This window comes from Mirounga leonina, unplaced genomic scaffold, assembly GCF_011800145.1.
Source record: "Mirounga leonina isolate KUSES-001 unplaced genomic scaffold, KU_Mleo_1.0 Mir_173, whole genome shotgun sequence".
Lineage (NCBI taxonomy): Eukaryota > Metazoa > Chordata > Mammalia > Carnivora > Phocidae > Mirounga > Mirounga leonina.
Genome location: NW_023270447.1, coordinates 54,526,103 through 54,546,230, shown reverse-complemented (window position 1 = coordinate 54,546,230; position 20,128 = coordinate 54,526,103). Strand labels below are relative to the sequence as shown.

General features: G+C 34.7%; 1 protein-coding gene across 2 annotated transcripts in view; it reads right to left on the bottom strand.

Annotated features, from left to right (window-relative positions):
- Positions 1-20,128, bottom strand: part of FAF1 (Fas associated factor 1) — a 500,737-nt gene that overhangs the window by 80,160 nt on the left and 400,449 nt on the right. For both annotated transcript variants that reach the window (XM_035018596.1, XM_035018597.1), the window contains exons 14-15: positions 14,821-14,957; positions 10,660-10,748 (exon numbers count right to left, since the gene is read on the bottom strand). In XM_035018596.1, the coding sequence (XP_034874487.1) occupies positions 10,660-10,748; positions 14,821-14,957 (226 nt within the window). The remainder of the gene's footprint in view (positions 1-10,659; positions 10,749-14,820; positions 14,958-20,128) is intronic.

Genomic DNA, 20,128 nt, shown 5'->3' with positions numbered 1-20,128 from the left:
TAAATTCCTAGAAACATATCAACTACCAAAGCTGAAACAGGAAATAATAGAAAACTTGAACAGACTGATAACCAGCAAAGAGATTGAATGAGTAATCAAAAATCTCCCAACAAACAAATGTCCAGGGCTAGATGGCTTCACAGGGGAATTTTACCAAACTTTTTTTTTTTTTAAAGATATATTTATTCATTTGAGAGAAAGAGAGAGAGCAGTGGGGAGGGGCTCAGGGAGAGGGAGAGAGAGTCCCAAGCAGACGCCCTGATGAGTGCAGAGCCCAAACCAGGGCTTGATCTCACTACCCTGAGATCATCACCCGAGCTGAAACCAAGAGTTGGACGCTTAACCGACTTGCACCACTACCAAACAAACAAACAAACATACATTTATTTATTTATTTATTTATCAAAGATTTTATTTATTTGACAGAGAGAGAGAGAGCACAAGCAGGGGGAGCGGCAGGCAGTGGGAGAAGGAGAAGCAGGCTCCCCGCTGACCAAGGAGCCCAACGCGGGGCTCGATCCCAGGACCCTGGGATCATGACCTGAGCTGAAGACAGACGCTTAACTGACTGAGCCACCTAAGTGCCCCACTACCAAACATTTAAAGAAGAGTTAATATCTGTTCTTCTCAAACTATTCCAAAAAACAGAAATGGAAGAAAAACTTCCAAGCTAATTCTATGAGGCCAGTATTATCCTGATTCCAAAACCAAACAAAGACTCCACTAAAAAAGAGAACTATAGGCCAATATCCCTGATGAACATGGATGCAAAAATTCTCAATAAAATACTAGTAAATCAAATCCAACAGTACATTAAAAGAATCATTCACCACAATCAAGTGGGATACTCCTGGGCTGCAAGGATGGTTTAATATTTGTAAGTCAATCAATGTGATACACCATATTAATAAAAGAAAAGATAAGAACCATATGTTCCTCTCAACAGATGCAGAAAAAGTATTTGACAAAGTACAACACTGATTCATGATAAAAATCTTCAATAAAGTAGGGTTAGAGGGAACATACATCAACATAATAAAGGCCATATATGAAAAACCCATAGCTAATATCATCCTCGATGAGGAAAAACTGAGAGAGTTTCCTCTACAGTCAGGAACAAGACAGGGATGTCCACCCTCATCACTTCTATTTAACATAGTACTGGAAGTCTTTAGCCTCAGCAATAAGACAATCAAAAGAAATAAAAAGCATCCAAATTGGGAAGGAAGAAGTGAAACTTTCACTATTCGCAGAACCCAAAAGACTCCACCAAAAAACACTAGAACTGATACAAGGATTCAGTAAAGTTGCAGGATACAAAATCAATGTACAGAAATCTGTTGCATTTCTATACACCAATAAGTTTTTAATTTTTATGAAGCCTAACTTACCTGTTTTTTTCTTATGTTATCTGTGCGTTTGGTGTCATATTTAAGAAACTAATGCCAAATCCAAGGTCATGAAGATCTTTCTCTGTGTTGTATTCTAAGAGTTTTATAGTTTTAGGTCTTAAACTTAGGTCTTTGATCCATTTTGAGTTAATGTTTGTATACAGTGCTAGGTTTGTGTTCAACTTCACAATTTGTGTCTGAGTATCCAGTTTTTCCAGCACCATTTATGGATGAGACTGTTCCTTCCTCATGAATGGTCTTGGTGCCTTTGTTGAAAACCAACTGTATATTTCTGGGCTCTCTTTTCTATTCCATTGGTCTTCATGTCTATCTTTATGCTAGTACCACACTGTTTTGATACTGTAGGTTTTTGGTAAGTTTTGAAATTGTGAAGTATGAATCCATGAACTTTGTTTTTCTTTTTCAAGATTGTTTTGGCTATTCAGGGTTTCTTGATGTTCCATATGAATTTTAAAATGGGTTTTTCTATTTCTGAAAAAAATACCCCTTTGGGATTTTGATAAGGACTGCACTGCATCTATGGATAGCATTGGATAGTGTTGTCATCTAAACATTAAGTCTTCCAATCCTGTGAATAGGGGAGTATTTCCATTTATTTGGGTCTTCTTAATTTCTTTCAGCACTATTTTATAGTTTTCAGTGTACAAGGCTTGGGCCTCCTTGGTTAAATGTATTTCTAAGTATTTTGTTATTCTTGATGCAATCATAAGTGAAATTGTTTTTTAAATTTCATTTTCAAATCTTCCTGGTTAGTGTATATAAATACAACTGGTTGATTTTTAATTTTTATATCCTGTAACTCTGCCAAATGTGTTTATCAGCTCTAATAGTTTGTGTGGAATCTTTAGGGTTTTCAACATATAAGATCATATTATTTTTGAAGAGATAATTTCACTTACTCCTTTCCAATCTGGATGCCTTTTATTTTTCTTGCCTAATTGTGTTTTTTTTTTTTTTTTTCCCCTGACTGGCTTACTTCATTTAGCATAATGTTTTCAAGATTTATCTGATATTGTAGCATCTATCAGAACTTCATTCCTTTTTATGGCTGAATAGCATTCCATCGTATGCATATGTCACTTTTTTTTTTTTTTTAACCCATTTGTTCCTTTATGGACATTTGTGTTGTTTCCACCTCTTGGCTATTATGAATAATGTTGCTTTAAATCATGCACAGATTTTTTTTTAAATGTTTTCATTTAAATTCCAGTTAACATATAGTGTAATATTAGTTTCAGGTGTACAATATAGTGATTCAATAATTCCATACACCTGCTGCCCATCACAACTCGTGCACTCCTTAATCCCCATTACTTATTTGACCAATCCCCTGTCCATCTCCCCTGTGGTAACCATAAGTTTCTGTAGTTAAGAGTCTGTTTCTTGGTTTGCCTCCCTTTTTCCCTCTGCTTATTTGTTTCATTTCTTAAATTCCACATGTGAATGAAATCATGGTATTTGTCTTTCTCTGACTGACTTATTTCGCTTAGCATAATACTCTCTAGCTCCTTTCACGTTGTTGCAAATGGCAAGATTTCATTCTTTTTTTTGGCTGAATAGTAGTCCACTGTGTGTGTGTGTATATATATATATATATTTTATATATATATATACCACCTCTTCTTTATCCATTCATCAATGGATGGACAGGTGGGCTGCTTCCATATCTTGGCTATTGTAAATAATGCTGCTGTATAAACATAGGAGTGCTTGTATCCCTTTGAATTTGTGTTTTTGTGTCCTTTGGGTAAATATCCAGCAGTGCAACTGCTGGATTGTAGGGTAGTTCTATTTTTATTTTTTGAGGAACCTCCATACAGTTTTCCAGAGTGAGTGCACCAGTTTGCATTCCCACCAACAGCACAAGAGGGTTCCTTTCTTCCACATCCTTGCCATCATTTGTTTCTTGTGTTGTTGATTTTAGTCATTCTCACAGGTGTGAGGCGATATCTCATTGTAGTCATGATTTGTATTTCCCTGATGATCAGTGATGATGAGCATCTTCTCATGTGTCTATTGGCCATCTGTATGTCTTCTTTGGAAAAATGTCCATTCATGTCTTCTGCCCATTTTTAAATTGGATTATTCATTTTGGGGGTGTTGAGTTTGATAAGTTTTTTATATATTTTGAATACTAATCCTTTACTGGGTATGTCATATGCAAATATCTTCTCCCATTCCATAGGTTGCCTTTTAGTTTTGTTGATTGTTTTCTTTGCTGTGCCAAAGCTTTTTATTTTGATAAAGTCCCAATAGTTTATTTTTGCTTTTGTTTCCCTTGCTTCAGGAGACATATCTAGAAAGAAGCTGCTACACATGCACAGATTTTTGTATGGACATATCTTTTCACTTCTTTTAGGTACATGACTATCAGTAAACTCTGGATCATATGGTAACTATGTTTAATCATTTGAGGAACTACCATACTGTTTTCTAAAGCAGCTGCTCCATCTTTTTTTTTTTTTTATTCATGAGAGACAGAGCGAGAGAGAAAGGCAGAGGGAGAAGCAGGCTCCCAAGGAGCAGGGAGCCCGATGTGGGACTCGATCCCAGGACCCTGAGATCATGACCTGAGCCAAAGGCAGACGCTTAACCATCTGAGCCACCCAGGCGCCCTAGCTGCTCCATCTTATATTCCCACCAGCAGTCTACGAGGGTTCAGATTTCTCCATATCTTCACCATCACCTGTTATCTTTTGATTCCAGCCATTGCAGTTTGTGTGGGATAGTATTATCTCATTGTGGTTTTGATTTGCATTTGCTTGATCACTAATGATGTGGAAAATCATTTCATGTGCTTAATGGCCATTTGTATATCTCCCATGGCGAAATGTCTTTTCAGATCCTTTGTCCATTTTTAAATGGGGGTAATTTGTCTTTTTATTATTGAGTTGTAAGAATTATTTATATATTCTAGATATAAGTCCTTTACCAAATATATGATTTGCGAAGATTTTCTCCCAGTCTGTGGACTGTCCTTTCACTTTCTGGATGGTGTCCTTTGAAATATAGTTAGTTTGTCATCAGTACCAATTCTACCTCATCTTTTTAAGTCTAACTCAAAGTTTGCAAAATAATCATTAAATTAAAAACTTCTCTTGTAATATATATTTCTCACTGATAAACAGAATGAACAGTGATGACTACTTCTACCTTGTATACATACAAATAGCAATATGCTAAAAACTGATTCTTATTCTGCACATCTTAGTGGTAATCTAACTATAAAGCAGCATAACATGCAGAATGTGGTCATTGCTCTTCCACAAACCATCCTATTGCCATTGCATGCCACTCAACAGTGTAATTTGAGAAAGTACTTTCCCAGGAAATCATTCTATTGTCTTGTTGAGTATTTTTTTTATTGTTAACTTTGGAGATGAATTTACAGTTTTTGGCAGTAGTAGGATTTGCATTCATTTTTACCTCAAGGAATGCACTTTGTAAACAATTTCTCATCTGTGGTTTGGTCACTTCTCTGCCTTGCACAGTTAAGATTTTTTTTTTTTTTTAGTGGTATTATTTTTCTCTTGTACTGAAAAAAAAAATCCATTGATTTAACAGAAAGATAGGTCACTGGCCTTTATTTAATAATGAAACAAAAACTCTGAAAGCTTCATGCTTTTATGAAAAACCTCAGAAATAGTGGCACTAGTGGGAAATGGATTGTTTCTCCTATACAATCAACTTTCACATATTTGCCTCTCAATCAAAAAAATTTTTCTTTTTTATGGCAGCTAATATGAAATCATCACATTTAGAGTCAGCTGTCCTGGCATCGTCTATACTAGCACTGGAGTTCTCTCAATTATGTTTACACTAATGTTGAATTAGTTTGAACTATGTTATACTGATTTACAATATTTATTATACTATTTTCATCATTATGTTTATGCTTCAATGAACCACATTTCAGCCATGATCAATTTTGGGGAATTAAGAATATAATATAACTAATTTAAGCAAGGAAAAATGAATGTAAATTTAACAATAACATGTGAATGACATAAAAGTTCAGAAGCCAAAGTAAACTGCCCCAGTTAAATGAATTTGTCTAAACAAAATATCCAATGCAATCTTTCTTGTACACGAGCAGTCTAACAAATTTTAACAGATATGATGAATGAAATGGGATTTGGAGGGATATCACAATTTATTTTACATTTCAATGTTAACAAAAGAAAATGTTAACAAAACTGATTACATTGCTTGTCATACCTAACTGCCTGGAATCCTAGGTAGGTAGCTAAGTATTCTGGTAGTCTAGGAATCACACTGAGAAATACCTATGGCTGGCATGTAGCAGGAACCTGAAGAGTGGCTGTTATTATTATCTTCATTCTCACCTGTTCTACCTACCTCATAGCTGGCCCTGGAGAATATGAGAGCCCTTCTGTGTGCTGTATGTCAAGTTGCCCACACAGCATGTCTAGCTCACTCTGACTAGGTGCTCCCAGGGCTTTATCTACTTGGTTACTTCATAGACTATATTGGAACTGCTGTGTTGTAAGCTCAATGGCCTTATCTATCTTGCACATAGCTGTGGTACTGGTGCTTTACACAGTGTCTAGTATGTAGGAAAAGATCAATAAATATTTATGAAATGAATATACAAATCAAGATGAGAGAAATTATTATCTTCTGTGATCTGGGACTAACTATGGAGAAAAAACACTGGATGAAGAATCCTTTTTAAAATGTTTATGCACCCAACATAGGAGTACCTAAATATAGAAAACAAATATTAACAGACCTCAAAGGGAGAAAGAGACAGCAATACAATAATAGTAGGGGACTTTAATACCCCAATTTCATCAATGGATATATCATCCAGACAGAAAATCAATGAGGAAACATTTGAATAAAATGATGTGCTGGACAGAGTGGACTTAACAAACATATACAGAACATTTTATCCAAAGCAACAGAATACACATTTGTCTCAAGCACACATGGAACACTGTCCATAACATAAACCATATGTTAGGGCACACACAAAAACATCTTAATAAATTTAAGACTGAAATCATATCAATCTTTTCCCAACCAAAATGGTATGAAACTAGAAATCAATTACAAGAAGACAACTGGAATATTCACAAATATGTGGAGCTTAAACAACACGATGCTGAACAACCAGCGGGTCGAAGAAGAAATCAAAGAAGAAATAAAAAAATACCTTATGACAAATGAAAATGGAAATACAATGTACCAAAACCTATGGGACACTGCCAATGAAATTATAAGCAAGAAACTCATAGTGATAAATGCCTACATCAAGAAAGAAGAAAGATCTCAAATAAACAATCTAACTTTACATCTCAAGGAACTAGAAAAAGAACAAAGCCCAAAGTTAGCAGAAGGGAAAAAATGACAAAGATCAGAGCAGAAAGAAATGGAGATTAAAAGACAATAGAAAAGATCAGTGTGACTACATTTATCATGGTGAACACTAAATAATATATAGAATTACTGAATCAATGTTGTATACCTGAAACTAATACATTTTATGTTAATTATATTTCAAAAAGAAGAAAAGATCAATGAAACTAAGAGCTGATTTTTTAAAAAAGATAAAATTAACAAGCCTTTCGCTAGACTGACCAAGAAAAAAAAGAGGGCTCAAATAAATAAAATCAGAAATGAAAGAGGAGATATTACAATTCATAGCACAGAAATACAAAGGATTGTAAGAGACTACTATGAACCATTATATGCCAATATGCAAATACATTAGATCATTTAAGAAGAAATGGATCAATTCCTTGAAACATACAACCTAACAAGACTAAATCAGGAAGAAATAGAAAATCTGGAAAGAAGTAATCCTTGCACCTATGATACTGAGGATTCTAAATAAGTTAAGTGTTGAACGGATGAACAAAGAAATGAATGAAATAATAAACAGATTAGGAACTAAAAGTATCATAAACTCTTAGTAATCAGAGGTTTCTGGATTACTAATGGCGAAAGAAAATAGGGCATATGAAAATAACTGAATCTATTTACATGTTAGAAAGTATCTACTGTTTGGAACCAGGCTGTAAGCATAAACAGATTCTAAATGTTCTGATTCTAAATAGAGTCTACATGTTCTGATTCTAAACAGGCTACCATCATGTAGTGATATTTGCCAATAAGCCTACATTGTGGCAAAGTACCTCTGTCCCCAAGACTGAGCCCAGTGCTATATACTTGATAGATACTCAGTTAACATTTAAAAAACCAAACTAATACCACTAATGAAAATGTCTGTGAATAAAGCTATATTGGCAGTTCTATCAAAAACAAGAGACTCATGTAATGTATACTTCCTGATTAGAAATAGAATAATTAGTGATATAAAGGTTAGTCCATTCTGGGCTATTAAAGAATCATTCAGAGTATAATGTTTGGGCTTGGTTCTATTTAATAAAAACGCTGTATAGTATAGGTATCCCTGGTGGCACTAATACAATGGAATCACTGAAGTGATGGATGTAACTGAACCAAAGTTAAGTTTACATAAATTCAGGCCTCGGAAGCCATTCTCCAAACCTGTTTATGAATTTGATTTTCATTGCAAGCTTCAGGTAAAGTGTTACTGGAAATTTTTTTTAAGAGTAAAGGCAAATTCACAATTACAAGGGACAGTGTTTCTTGTCACATACTCAGCAGATACCAAATCCATTAGGATCTACGCATAATCCAAAACAAGTCTTTGAACCTAGAAAGGCTTTTCTTAGGAACTCTACTTGTGCACTGAATGATAACTTTCATGAAGATACTCTAAAAACAAAGAGAAATCCTTACCTCTTGCAGTTAAATTTCAATAAAAATTTCAATTAATATGGAGCCTTGGATTTTTCCTGTAACCCTCATATTAAATTTTGTGCTCAGTATTAAAGGAATTAAAGTCAATTTCTTTACCAATGAATTACGAGGAACACAAATTAAGATGAAAGAATGAACTGGGAATATGCATGCAAATATTGTGCATTCATATTATTATACAGCATAATCTGTAAATCTAGTACTAATGAGACTCAAGATTTAAATGGCTGAAGAATGTGTTTAGTGAATTATTGTCAATCAATGCCTCTATTCCAGGATAAACGTAATCTTGAATGGCAACACACCTATTATTACAAATTCCTAAGTAAGTACAGTACTTCATTATTTCAAAATGTCACTGTCAATTTATAGAGTAACAGATAAACATCTTTCCACCATATACCTGATTACCTTTTCTTTGAGTAAATGAAACACTGACTATTAAGGAAAATTACAAACATCATTTTTCCCGCAATAAAAGAAACCTAATGTGTATAAAACTCTAAACTAGTTACAGCACTCTAAGTTTTCATATTTGTTAATATGGACACATCAGGTTTTACACCACTGCAATCAAGAATTATTTTTTTCAAGTAACATTATTTCATATGAATTCTTCCCAAGTATTAATTTATTCAGTCATTTAATAAAAATTTACTGAGTAGCTACTTTGTCCTAGGTACACTGTTAGAGGATACAGTTATAAATGTGAATATGATACAACTCTGGCTCTTAAACTCAGTCTAACAGAAGAAAGAGACAAGCAAGTAAGGTAAAATACAATGGTTCTACCTTATATTAAAATTGTCTACATGTTTTCCACTTGCAATAGCCAATGGGTATTATAGTGAAAACACTCACTATAGCTGGAAACTTTTCATCATTGCTCAGAAATCAAACTCTCCCTACTTGTCCATGAAAGATTTCTTTCAGTTAAAAATATTAGGAAGGACAATTTAAGAAATACCTGTGAACTGAGCATCTTAAATTAACAAATGCTAACATGTGTTTCATATTTTATCTTTAGGCTAGTCTCCAAATCCGGAAATTTTTTGACTGATAGAGCACTAATAGTTACTTGAGATTATTATAGGTCCTACTAGTTGTGTGATCTTGGGTAAATTAACTTAACTACCCCTTTTTTTTAAAGATTTTATTTATTTATTTGACAGAGAGAGACACAGCGAGAGAGGGAACACAAGCAGTGGGAGTGAGAGAGGGAGAAGCAGGCTTCCCGTGGAGCAGGGAGCCCGATGCGGGGCTAGATCCCAGGACCCTGGGGGATCATGACCTGAGCCAAAGGCAGACGTTTAACCACTGAGCCACCCAGGCGCCCCTAACCCTTTTGATTCTGTTTTCTCACCTGAAAAGTGGAGATAATATAGTACCAATCTGTGCTAGACTATCTCCCATTTGCCCCTCAGTATCCATGCTCCACCTAGCTTTTTGCCCAGGGAGGTTCTCTCACCTTTGAGCATACAGGTTAGGTAGGTAATATTAGCAGAAAATCAGAGTATGGAAGGAAAATAAAGCTATTCCCTGGTTTTCTCCCTAACAGGTCACCAAGCGCTGGCTATATTCCTCTATCAGATATAGTCCTCTCGATATACCACCCTCTCCAAGGCCTTTAGGCCTACAGGTGGTAATGGCTCCCTTTAGCCCTAGAGTCGGTACTATCCACTGTTGACTTCCATAAACCCTGCCCTTACCTTTATAAACAGTTCTCTTGTTAAATTGTTCTCATATAAACCAGTTTGAAAGTGCCATGTGTTTTCTGCCAGAACTCTGTGTGACTCATATACAACCTCATGGGGTTGTTTTGAGATCACATGAGATAATATATGTAAAGTGCTTAGCTCAGTGCTTCGCACATTATAAATATTCAGTAAGAGTTGAGTACTATTGTCATGATCAATATTGCTGTTATTATTATTTTATTTGAGGTTCCACACTCATGCCATCTATACCAACTGAATATATCCAGGAGACTGAGAAATTCAGAATTCTGGAGATCTTTTACTAATTCTCACAGTGCTTCAGAAATGTAAAATGTGTTTATTGCTAATCAACCTCAATATTTAAAAGAGTAAAAGGATCCTGAAAGTGAGTGAAAAAACCACATAGTGCACAGGATTTCCTGGACTGTCATTTCTTTTGTAAATATGCTTCAGAATTCATTTCCTGCAAATTGACCTCCTGCCACCACTCCAAATCTAACAAGTATAAATGTCCATAAAGTTAAACAAATTGTTGGGTCTTGGGGTCATGAAAAGAATGGACTGAAAGGTAAACTCAATGGCATAAAAGTCCTTGGTTAATCTGGAAATGCATCTTCATCATACTTATTTATCAATCATGACATAGGCAAGCGTCTCCTTTTGACAAATTATTTCATCAAAATCCTATTAAAGGTCTACTTAACCTTTCATCTTACCTCATCCTTTATATCTTCCTGTTGTTGGGCCGTGAAGATCTCCATTGCAGCCATGAGTCTCATCATTAACTCATCCACTGTGGTGTTACCTAGCAACACATGGAGATTGCCAAATTTCACATTAGTGAAGTTATTATAAAATGGAAAAATCATTCTAGAATTAATCAGTAAGGAACAGCTACAGTCTAATAAAAATGACATACTATGCTAGTATCTGTTAAAATACTTTCATATTTTCATTGAAAAGTTTCATATGTTCACTGTGAAAGAGTAAAGCAGTGTATAGGCAGTTGAAATTTCAAATACAGTAGATTTGAAGGAACCATCTGTTAATGAGAAAGATTTTCAGCTCTATGAAGAACAATGTCCAAGTAATGAGAATCAAAAGTTCTTTCAAGTTACAGAAACATTATCTACTTAAAAATACTAGCAACAACTACCATTTGTTTATATGCCAGTAATTAGGCTAAGCACTTTATATATATTACCTCATTTAACCTGCACAACAATTCTTTGAAGGTATCATTAGGATTTTGACTTTAAAGAGAAGGAAAAATGAGGCCTTGAGAGCTGGAGTAGCCTGTGCAATCAAGGTCAGGCTGAGTAAGTGGTGGGACAAGAATTTGAAACTAAATGAGTGACTCAAAAGCCTGTTCTCTTTGCCACCTCAATACACTATTTAGAATTATCTCCTATCATTAAAAATTCTTTGGTGAAGCAGATAGTAATTCATTTTCTAAAAAAAACTGAGTTCTTTTTTTGCCCAGTTGATATTTTTCTCTTTCAGCTGCTTTCAAATGACTATACTATAAACTTTATGAGTATTTATTTATTTTTAAGTTTTCATTTTAATTCCAGTTAGTTACCATACAATGTTATATTGGTTTTATGAGAGTATTAAAATGTTTGATTTTCCTTAATGCTATTTTATTCCCTGTCCAAGGCCATAACAAGCCTATAGTAGATATATGCTATTTCCTGAATGCACTCTCCTGTTGCTTGCTTTCGATACATCTACAACAGAGAAATCCATAGAGATATAGCAATTCTTCTCTTCTTTCAAGACTATGGGCAAAGAACCCATCTTCCTTCAGGGCCTGAGCAGAGGTCTTCCTGTCCCATTGATGAAATAGGACAAGTAGTATCCTTGTTAGTGTTATTTTGGAGTAGGGCTGGACTAACATTGTCTTTCAATGGTCTGTTTCTCAATTTTCCTTATGACCACTGGCAGCATGTTAGGGAGCATGTGTGGTCCTTAACAAAAAAAATCATGGTACTGAGAAAGCAGAACTAGTTTTGTAGTCATAGTTCTAACTCTAGTTCCGCTACTTACAAACTATATGATCTCTAGTACCTAGAAATTGCCTAGCATGTGACAAGGGCTTAATAAATATTCACTTAGTAAATGAATAAATAAGTGAATGAGTGACTGACTATAGCTCTCTAAGGATCAATTCCCTTCACAGTAAAATGAAGATAATACTACCTCTGTATATAGGACACACGATCACTGGTAGTTATTATGAATAGATATAACAAATGGCAAAAAGTTTAGGAGTACCTTCAATGTAGATTTGGATACTGGGCAAATCTTTGAGTTTCCCTTTCTTTCTTTTTTTTTTTATTGTTTAAATTCTTTTTTTTTCTTTATTATGTTATGTTAATCACATACATTACATCATTAGTTTTTGATGTAGTGTTCCATGATTCATTGTTTGCGTGTAACACCCAGTGCTCCATTCAGTACGTGCCCTCTTTAATACCCATCACCAGGCTAACCCATCCCCCCATCCCCCTCCCCTCTAGAACCCTCAGTTTGTTTCTCAGAGTTCATAGTCTCTCATGGTTAAGAAGGGGGGGAAATCGGAGGGGGAGACGAACTGCAGTGGTTTTCAAACTTCTGTTTTTAGAACTTGTTTACACCCTTAGCAACTACTGAGATCCTGAAATAAGTTTTATGTGGGTTATTTTTATCAACATTTACTGTGTTAGAAATTAAAGCTGAAATACTTAAAACATATTTATCAATTCATTAAAAGTAACAATACTAAACCCATTACATGTTTATAAATACAAGATTTTTATGAAAAATGGCTCTATGTTCCATAGGGAAAAGTCTAGTGAGAAGAATGGTATTGTTTTCACATTTTTGCAAATGTTTTTAACGTCTGGCTTAAGAGAACATAACCGGATTCTCACATCCACTTCTATATTAAACCAGTTACAATATGTTGTCTTATGCCTTAGCTGAAATTTATGAAGCAAATCTGGCCTCACATAGATATATAGTTGAAAAAGGGAGGAGTATTGTAATAAATAATTATAAATATTCTTTGATACACCCAAACTGACAAGTGGAAGTTTCTTCAAGTATGTGAAGAATTTGAAACCATTAATGAACTTTTTGTACTTTGCTATATTAAGATCCACTGACCTATCTCACTCTTTGAATGGATCTTTTACCTGTGCATTATTTTATAACATCATGCACTGGTCATGTGGAAAATATTGGTTTACTAACTTAAGCATTTATCTTCAATGTTGACATAACTATATGATATCAAAAAAATCATATTAACATTACAGCTGATGTCATCAGAAAATTATTTAAGCTGTCAATCTTATGGTGGAGGATATAACATTTTGCCTAAAAGCTCAAATTTTATCATTGGCAACAAGTACTGTCAGTTCTCTTTTCTTGAAGTGATAGACTCACTTTGTTCATTCTGTAGAAAATGTTTGCCAAATACCCAGGCTATCTAAGTATAGTTTGTCTGTCAGTTATTTTCAAGTAAAAGTGATGTTCTCTAAGAAAAAATGACTAGTAGTTCAGCTCAAGCAACCACACAAGTGCTTTTCTTTGAGACTACCTTTGTACTCTGAAATGCAGCAGAAACGCATTCTCCATACCTCTTATTGTATCACACAAACTATAAAAAGGGTTAAAATTTAATAAAATAATTTTTTAATTGCACAAAATGGAGGTAAAGAATACGACTACTGGTATAGTTTTGGTCATGACCTTGATTGTGTGAAGGTGCCAATAGTTTTACACAACACTGATTTTGTGCCACCAGTGCAAATGTCAACACAGTAAAAAAATGGAAAAGTCTTTTTACTGTCATGAAAATAATTTGACCTCATGGATCCACTGAAAGGGTCTAGAGGACCTCCAGAACCACGGACCATATTTTGAGAACCACTATTATAATATTGCCTCTGACAGGGAAAACAGGAATGAAATATTATTTTCATTATCCATTTACCCTATGCAATTCATTCCCCCTGCAGATCTTCTTTAGCACTGTTTATGAAACTCAATGCTCTAGTTACAGAGCAAACATAAAATACCAGAGGTTTTATTTTGAGTTTTAAAGGCACTAGAATTTACATCACACACCCCCATCATATTATCTGCTATACAACTTTTGACTTAAATAGGGTTTGTAAAAATAAAGTATCTCAAACACAAGCTTTAGCCTGGGGCCCTTGAAACATCTTTTTCCCTGGGGCATAGAAAAGATATACTGTTTTCAATTTAAGTTGTGCTATAAATAAGGTAATATTTTATAATAATCCTTGGTGTTTATCAGTAATAGTAAAAAAAAATTCACGTTTTTTGTTTGTAAAGAATATATAATGCAATTACATTCATAGGCTTCCTATAGCTTCACGCCTTAGCGCTGCATCCTAGACACAAATTCACACAATTAAGGGGAAACAACTACAACTGTGTGAACAATTAATTTGCAATATCCAGTCACTGGATTTTCTAGATAACTGAAGTTAAGCATTTCTTTCAACTAATCAACATTACAGAAAGAAATCAATACATGTATAAGAAATGTCATATTTGACAACTGATTATGACTTGATTGCTAGTTTAGAGAACTTAGCAATTCTGAACATTTAACATGATTATGCTCTGTCCAAAGGGCTGTGCAACTTTATTAAGAAATTTCTGTTAGATTTTCATGCAGCATATTTTATTTTTCATAGATCCTATATTTTTTGAAGATGTTCTTCTTTAGGATATTCTATGTTTGAAAATACAAAGATGTGCACTCATATAGAGAATTACAGTCAACTTTGATGGTAAATATTATAATGTTATCACATACACAAGAAGACACTCTACTCCCCTTGTGACATGTACTTTACCTTGTATCACATTTAACACTTCATTAGATGATCGCTTTCCCATAATAATCAGAAAAAGTGGAAACTGATCTGTTTTTTGAGTCCGAATGGTTTGTGCAACAACACTGCCAAAATGTCTGTTGCACATTGTCAGAAATCTAAAATGAGACAAAAGCCAAAGTAAATTTCATTTCAGAGTTTAATCAATTTACTAGTACCCCAACAGAAAACTCACTATTTTACTAATTATGTTAGTAATAATTAGATAGCCTGTCTGATATCAATATATAAAATCTTGCTACATTGAGTTTTCAACTGCATCTTAAATGATATAGAAATGACTACCATATAGAAAGGCAGGCAGCACACCCTAAATGGTGTCTGGGGCTGACAGCGTAGGATTCTTAGTCTTAAACGTTTCAAGCTATATTGACCTAGACTATGAGAAAAACAAACAAACTGAATTTTAAGAGAAAATAATTTCTTAAATAGGACAAATATTGTATGGTACAAAGTTAAATTGACTGGCAGCATCCTAGTCTAAACAGGATTTAGCAACATTTTCACAAGTCTTTAGAATCAAGAATTGTACTTTAGAATTGTGTTTTCTCCAGTAGTAGCAGGTCTTCTGGTTTCATACTTACCATGGGATAAAAATAATAATTCTAAGCTTTTACCAAAAAAAGCTCAGAGATATTAGCATACTGAAGTCTAGCATTAGTATTCTTAACACGATCTGGAATAAATGAAAAAACTGATAAAGCTTTTCTCTTCTATTAGAGGACTGTTTGAAATTAGCATTTCTTTCAAGAGAAAAGGGTAGCTTATGATATGTTTTCAGATCTGATGGTAAAAAGTAAATGTCATAATAATAATGAATTATGAAAGACCAAATGCAAATATAGAATGCTTTAATAAGATCCAATTTAATAAAGTCTGTAAAAATAATGGACTTTTAATAACACAGGTCACAAAAGGCAAAACAGTGGAAATTCTGGGGACTAGCCACTGGTACTGGCTTATTAATTCTTAATTATGTTCATGAAAGGCAACTTAAATCGTGTGTTTTCTTATGCCTTATGATAATATTTTAGGTAACAACTCCTCCGAAATGTATGTTCTAGCTGATGAGCAAAATCCTGTTGTCACATGCATTAGAAGGTAAACCTATTTGAAAAGACAAACGGCATGAAAATGTCATGTGCTCAGATTCATTTGATAACCAAATTCAAAACAGAATCAAACCTCTTAATTTTTAAAGCCAATATATCTCTTGTCTATAGAAATTCATTCCAGAAATTTAGGCTGAATTCTCCATAAAACCTGTGCTGTGACTACAAAAGTAGACCATGTTAAGGGCCACTAGAACTGTCAGCAAGAGTGTCAAGACAAGTTAGCACCACCGCAATAAGTTCATTGGGAGGCGGTTTCATATTTACATTTAGAGCAGCAATAACCAGACCTCATGGCAATTTGAAATGACAAGGCCCTAAGAAATCCATTGTTGGCCATATCAGTGCTCCCATGAAAATTCAGATCTTCACATTCCAGAACTATTACACGATAAAAGGTGCTCAAGCAGCCTAAGCCTCTGGTACCAAATTTCATACCCATATAGCTTTAACTCATCAATAGAGATGTGTAGATCAGAACACTAGAAAGTTAGGATCTCATTTTTCTTTCTGCTCTTACGAAAATATTTGAAGTCTATCTTGATCCTGATTTGATCACTGTTGACCTCTGAATTTAAAGATGTCAAAAAACAGTTGGAATGTCATTCCCTACAAAAGGGAGAAAATAAGTCCTTGTTGCTTTCACACCAATGGATTAAGTGGATATCACACAGTAGATGCCCATCACAGTACTAGCCTCACAAGTGATATTAAATACTACCTAAACAGGATATCCCCAAAAAATGAAGGAAAGAAAGAGAGATGGAGGCAGGTAGGCAGGCAGACTGGCTAGCTTAATGGCTTAAAGAATTCAATTTCAAGGTAATTTTGCCCAGAAATTGTGTACTTCCCAAATTGTCTTTTTATGAAAATGAGCTAGAAGGAAAAATAATTATGAAAATATAGGTATCTTATTAGGTTTAAATTAATATACAACACAAATTTCAAAACTTCATAAAACATATTCAAGAGAGATACAGCCTTCAAAGGTACATTAGCTGCTCAATTAATTATAAAAAACAACAAAGTGATCAGTTTTTTGCCAGGTATTGGCAAGTCATTCTAATGTTTTGGAAGTAGCTGAGAAATACACAGGGATCCCGCAGCCAGTTGATGCTTCCTAGTGGCCTTAACTAACAATTTGTTCTAATCAAAGAGAGACTTTGTTAAAATTTTAATTAATCTAAATTAATCTTCCTAAGATCCGAATCATGTTTACTTTGAGATTTTCAAATTATAATCATTGAGAGCCTGTAGGGCCAATGGACAGCCCCAAATTACAAAATTCCTACTTATTAGTTCCTTCCATTACAATTTATAAGAACTTCACAATGCAGATATCAAATCTTTCTCATGGCTTGGGGGACTCTGCTTCTTCCTCTCAACATCATTCACAGCACGAAGTTATCATTCACCGCATACAGTTCAAAACATTAGCACAAAAACAGACAAGGGAAAAACAAATTGTTTCAAGAGAAAAAATGTGGTTCTCATAACTGCGGCATTGTCTTCCCTTTTAAAAACAAAAGTGTGCTGGTGCATCTAATGGCAGCACCAAACTTGTCAGTCCAACTGCATATGGTGTTCATGAGAATCAGGTGTCATGAAGGGATAATTGGTTTCCACAGCAATTGGATTCCTGCAATCTCAAAACCAAAAGGGGAAGCAATGGCAACTGGTCTGTGGCAAGGAGAAATGGCTTTGTTTTTTAATTATAAAAGATTTAAATAAATGAAACAACCTACTCATCATGTATCTATTTGAGAAGAGGGAATAAGTTGCCAAATCAACCCCCAAAACCAAAAGCTAAAGTGACAAATTTGAAAAGATAAAGAACAAACGCCCTCACTAAGAGGGTAAAGCGAAGGTGGGAGGAAGGGGGTTAGGGAGGAAGGGGAAGAAAAACGAAGGGTTGAGAAAATGAATGAAGAGAAAACAAATCACAAATCAGGTACTATAAAGCAACTCATTGGTCCCTGGGAGCTGGGTGGTAGTAGTGATGGTGGGGTTAGTGAGTGAGAAGTCTCAAACTTCTGCCTTGCTGAAGAAACTATAAATATAATTAGTAGCTCATATTCACCAGTTTTTTTTTTTTTTAAAGATTTTATTTATTTATTTGATACAGAATGAGAGAGAGAGAGAGCACATGAGAGGGGGGAGGGTCAGAGGGAGAAGCAGGCTTCCCACTGAGCAGGGAGCCCGATGCGGGACTCGATCCCGGGACTCCAGGATCATGACCTGAGCCGAAGGCAGTCGCTTAACCAACTGAGCCACCCAGGCGCCCTATTCACCAGTTCTTATTATTAGACATCTAAAATTAGAAAGATACGATCTTATCTTTTAATCTGAAGTTTGGGGAGAAAAACAAGCAGAACATCTAATGGCTAGCATATATTAATCATTAGTAAAATTTTCAGTCTCTGAAGCATAGATCTTTTCTATCTTGCTAATGGAAACCAGGATTACTAATAAATCAGATATGGGAAAAAGTAATCTCATTTTAATTCAAAACAGGATATACTTTAGTTTCTTTCAAAGTCATAATTAAACCAGTCACTGACTTTTATTAAGCTGTATTCCAACATAAAATATATACTAAAAGAAACAGCAAATTAGGGGGAGAGTGGTGAAAGTCCACAAACATTTACTGACTACCTACAATAAACCAGGTAATTAAAAGGAGGCACATCTGATAAAAAATGGAAGCTGAAAACTGCTAATGACTGTGTGAGGCCTCCTGATTATTACATTTCAATATGACCTCCAAAGAAGCCTCGGATGCAAAATGGGAATAACACTTATTTTTAAAACACATATTCTTATAAGATACAAAAAGTTTACTCAGAATTATGCTCAAAATATGGTATGCCCTTAACATTGGTACTATTTTATTATTAACTGCATAATAATATTTAACATTTTTATCACAACTACTTTCAGGATTAAAATGATAGCTTTTATCTATGGGCCAACACTGATACTTTGCATAGTAAGAACTGTTGACTAAAAAATATAGTCGCTGGTTTTATATTCATTTAGAGAATAAAAGGGCAAGTATTAATATTTGGAAAATAAGAAAATACATGATGCTGCAGCTGTGATACTACAAACTTTACACATTTAAAAGTGGATATTATAGGCACAATACAGTTATATAGCTAAATGCAATCAGAATCTGCTTTTCCAAACAACTCATCTTTAATAAAAGAAAAATTAAAAAGTGGGTATAGAACTAAAATAGCTATTTTTTAATTAAGAAGGCTCTTCCTCTTAAAACAGACCAAATTAGCAGCTTTTGCTATAGTAATAATCCTAGTTACTTATACATATTCATTCATGTGTCGAGGGTTTTTTTTATCATCAGCAGAAAAACCAGAACATAAGACAGAGAAAGGAACCTAGAGATCATCTACCTATCTAGCCAACACACAATTCTCCGTTCTTCCCCTTTTCCCTTTAATAGGAAAATTAAAGCCAAGGTTCTTTATTTTTTTTATTTTATTATGTTATGTTAGTCACCATACAGTATATCATTAGTTTTTGATGTAGTGTTCCATGATTCATTGTTTTCGTATAACACCCAGTGCTCCATGCAATTAAGGAGGCTTAATACCCATCACTGAGCTAACCCATCCCCCCTCTCCCCTCCCCTCTAAAACCCTCAGTTTGTTTCTCAGAGTCCGTAGTCTCTCATGGTTCGTCTCCTCCTCTGATTTCCACCCCTTCATTTTTCTCTTCCTTCTCCTAATGTCCTCCATGCTATTCCTTATGTTCCACAAATAAGTGAAACCATATGATAATTGACTTTCTCTGCTTGACTTATTTCACTTAACATAATCTCCTCCAGTCCCATCCATGTTGATGTAAAAGTTGGGTATTCATCCTTTCCGATAGCTGAGTAATATTCCATTGTATATATGGACCACATCTTCTTTATCCATTCCTCTGTTGAAGGGCATCTCAGCTCTTTCCACAGTTTGGCTATTGCGGACATTGCTGCTATGAACATTGGGGTGCATATGGCCCTTTTTTTCACTACATCTGTGTCTTTGGGGTAAATACCCAGGAGTGCAATTGCTGGGTCATGGGGTAGCTCTACTTTTAATTTTTTGAGGAACCTCCACACTCTTTTCTAAAGTGGCTGTACCAACTTGCAT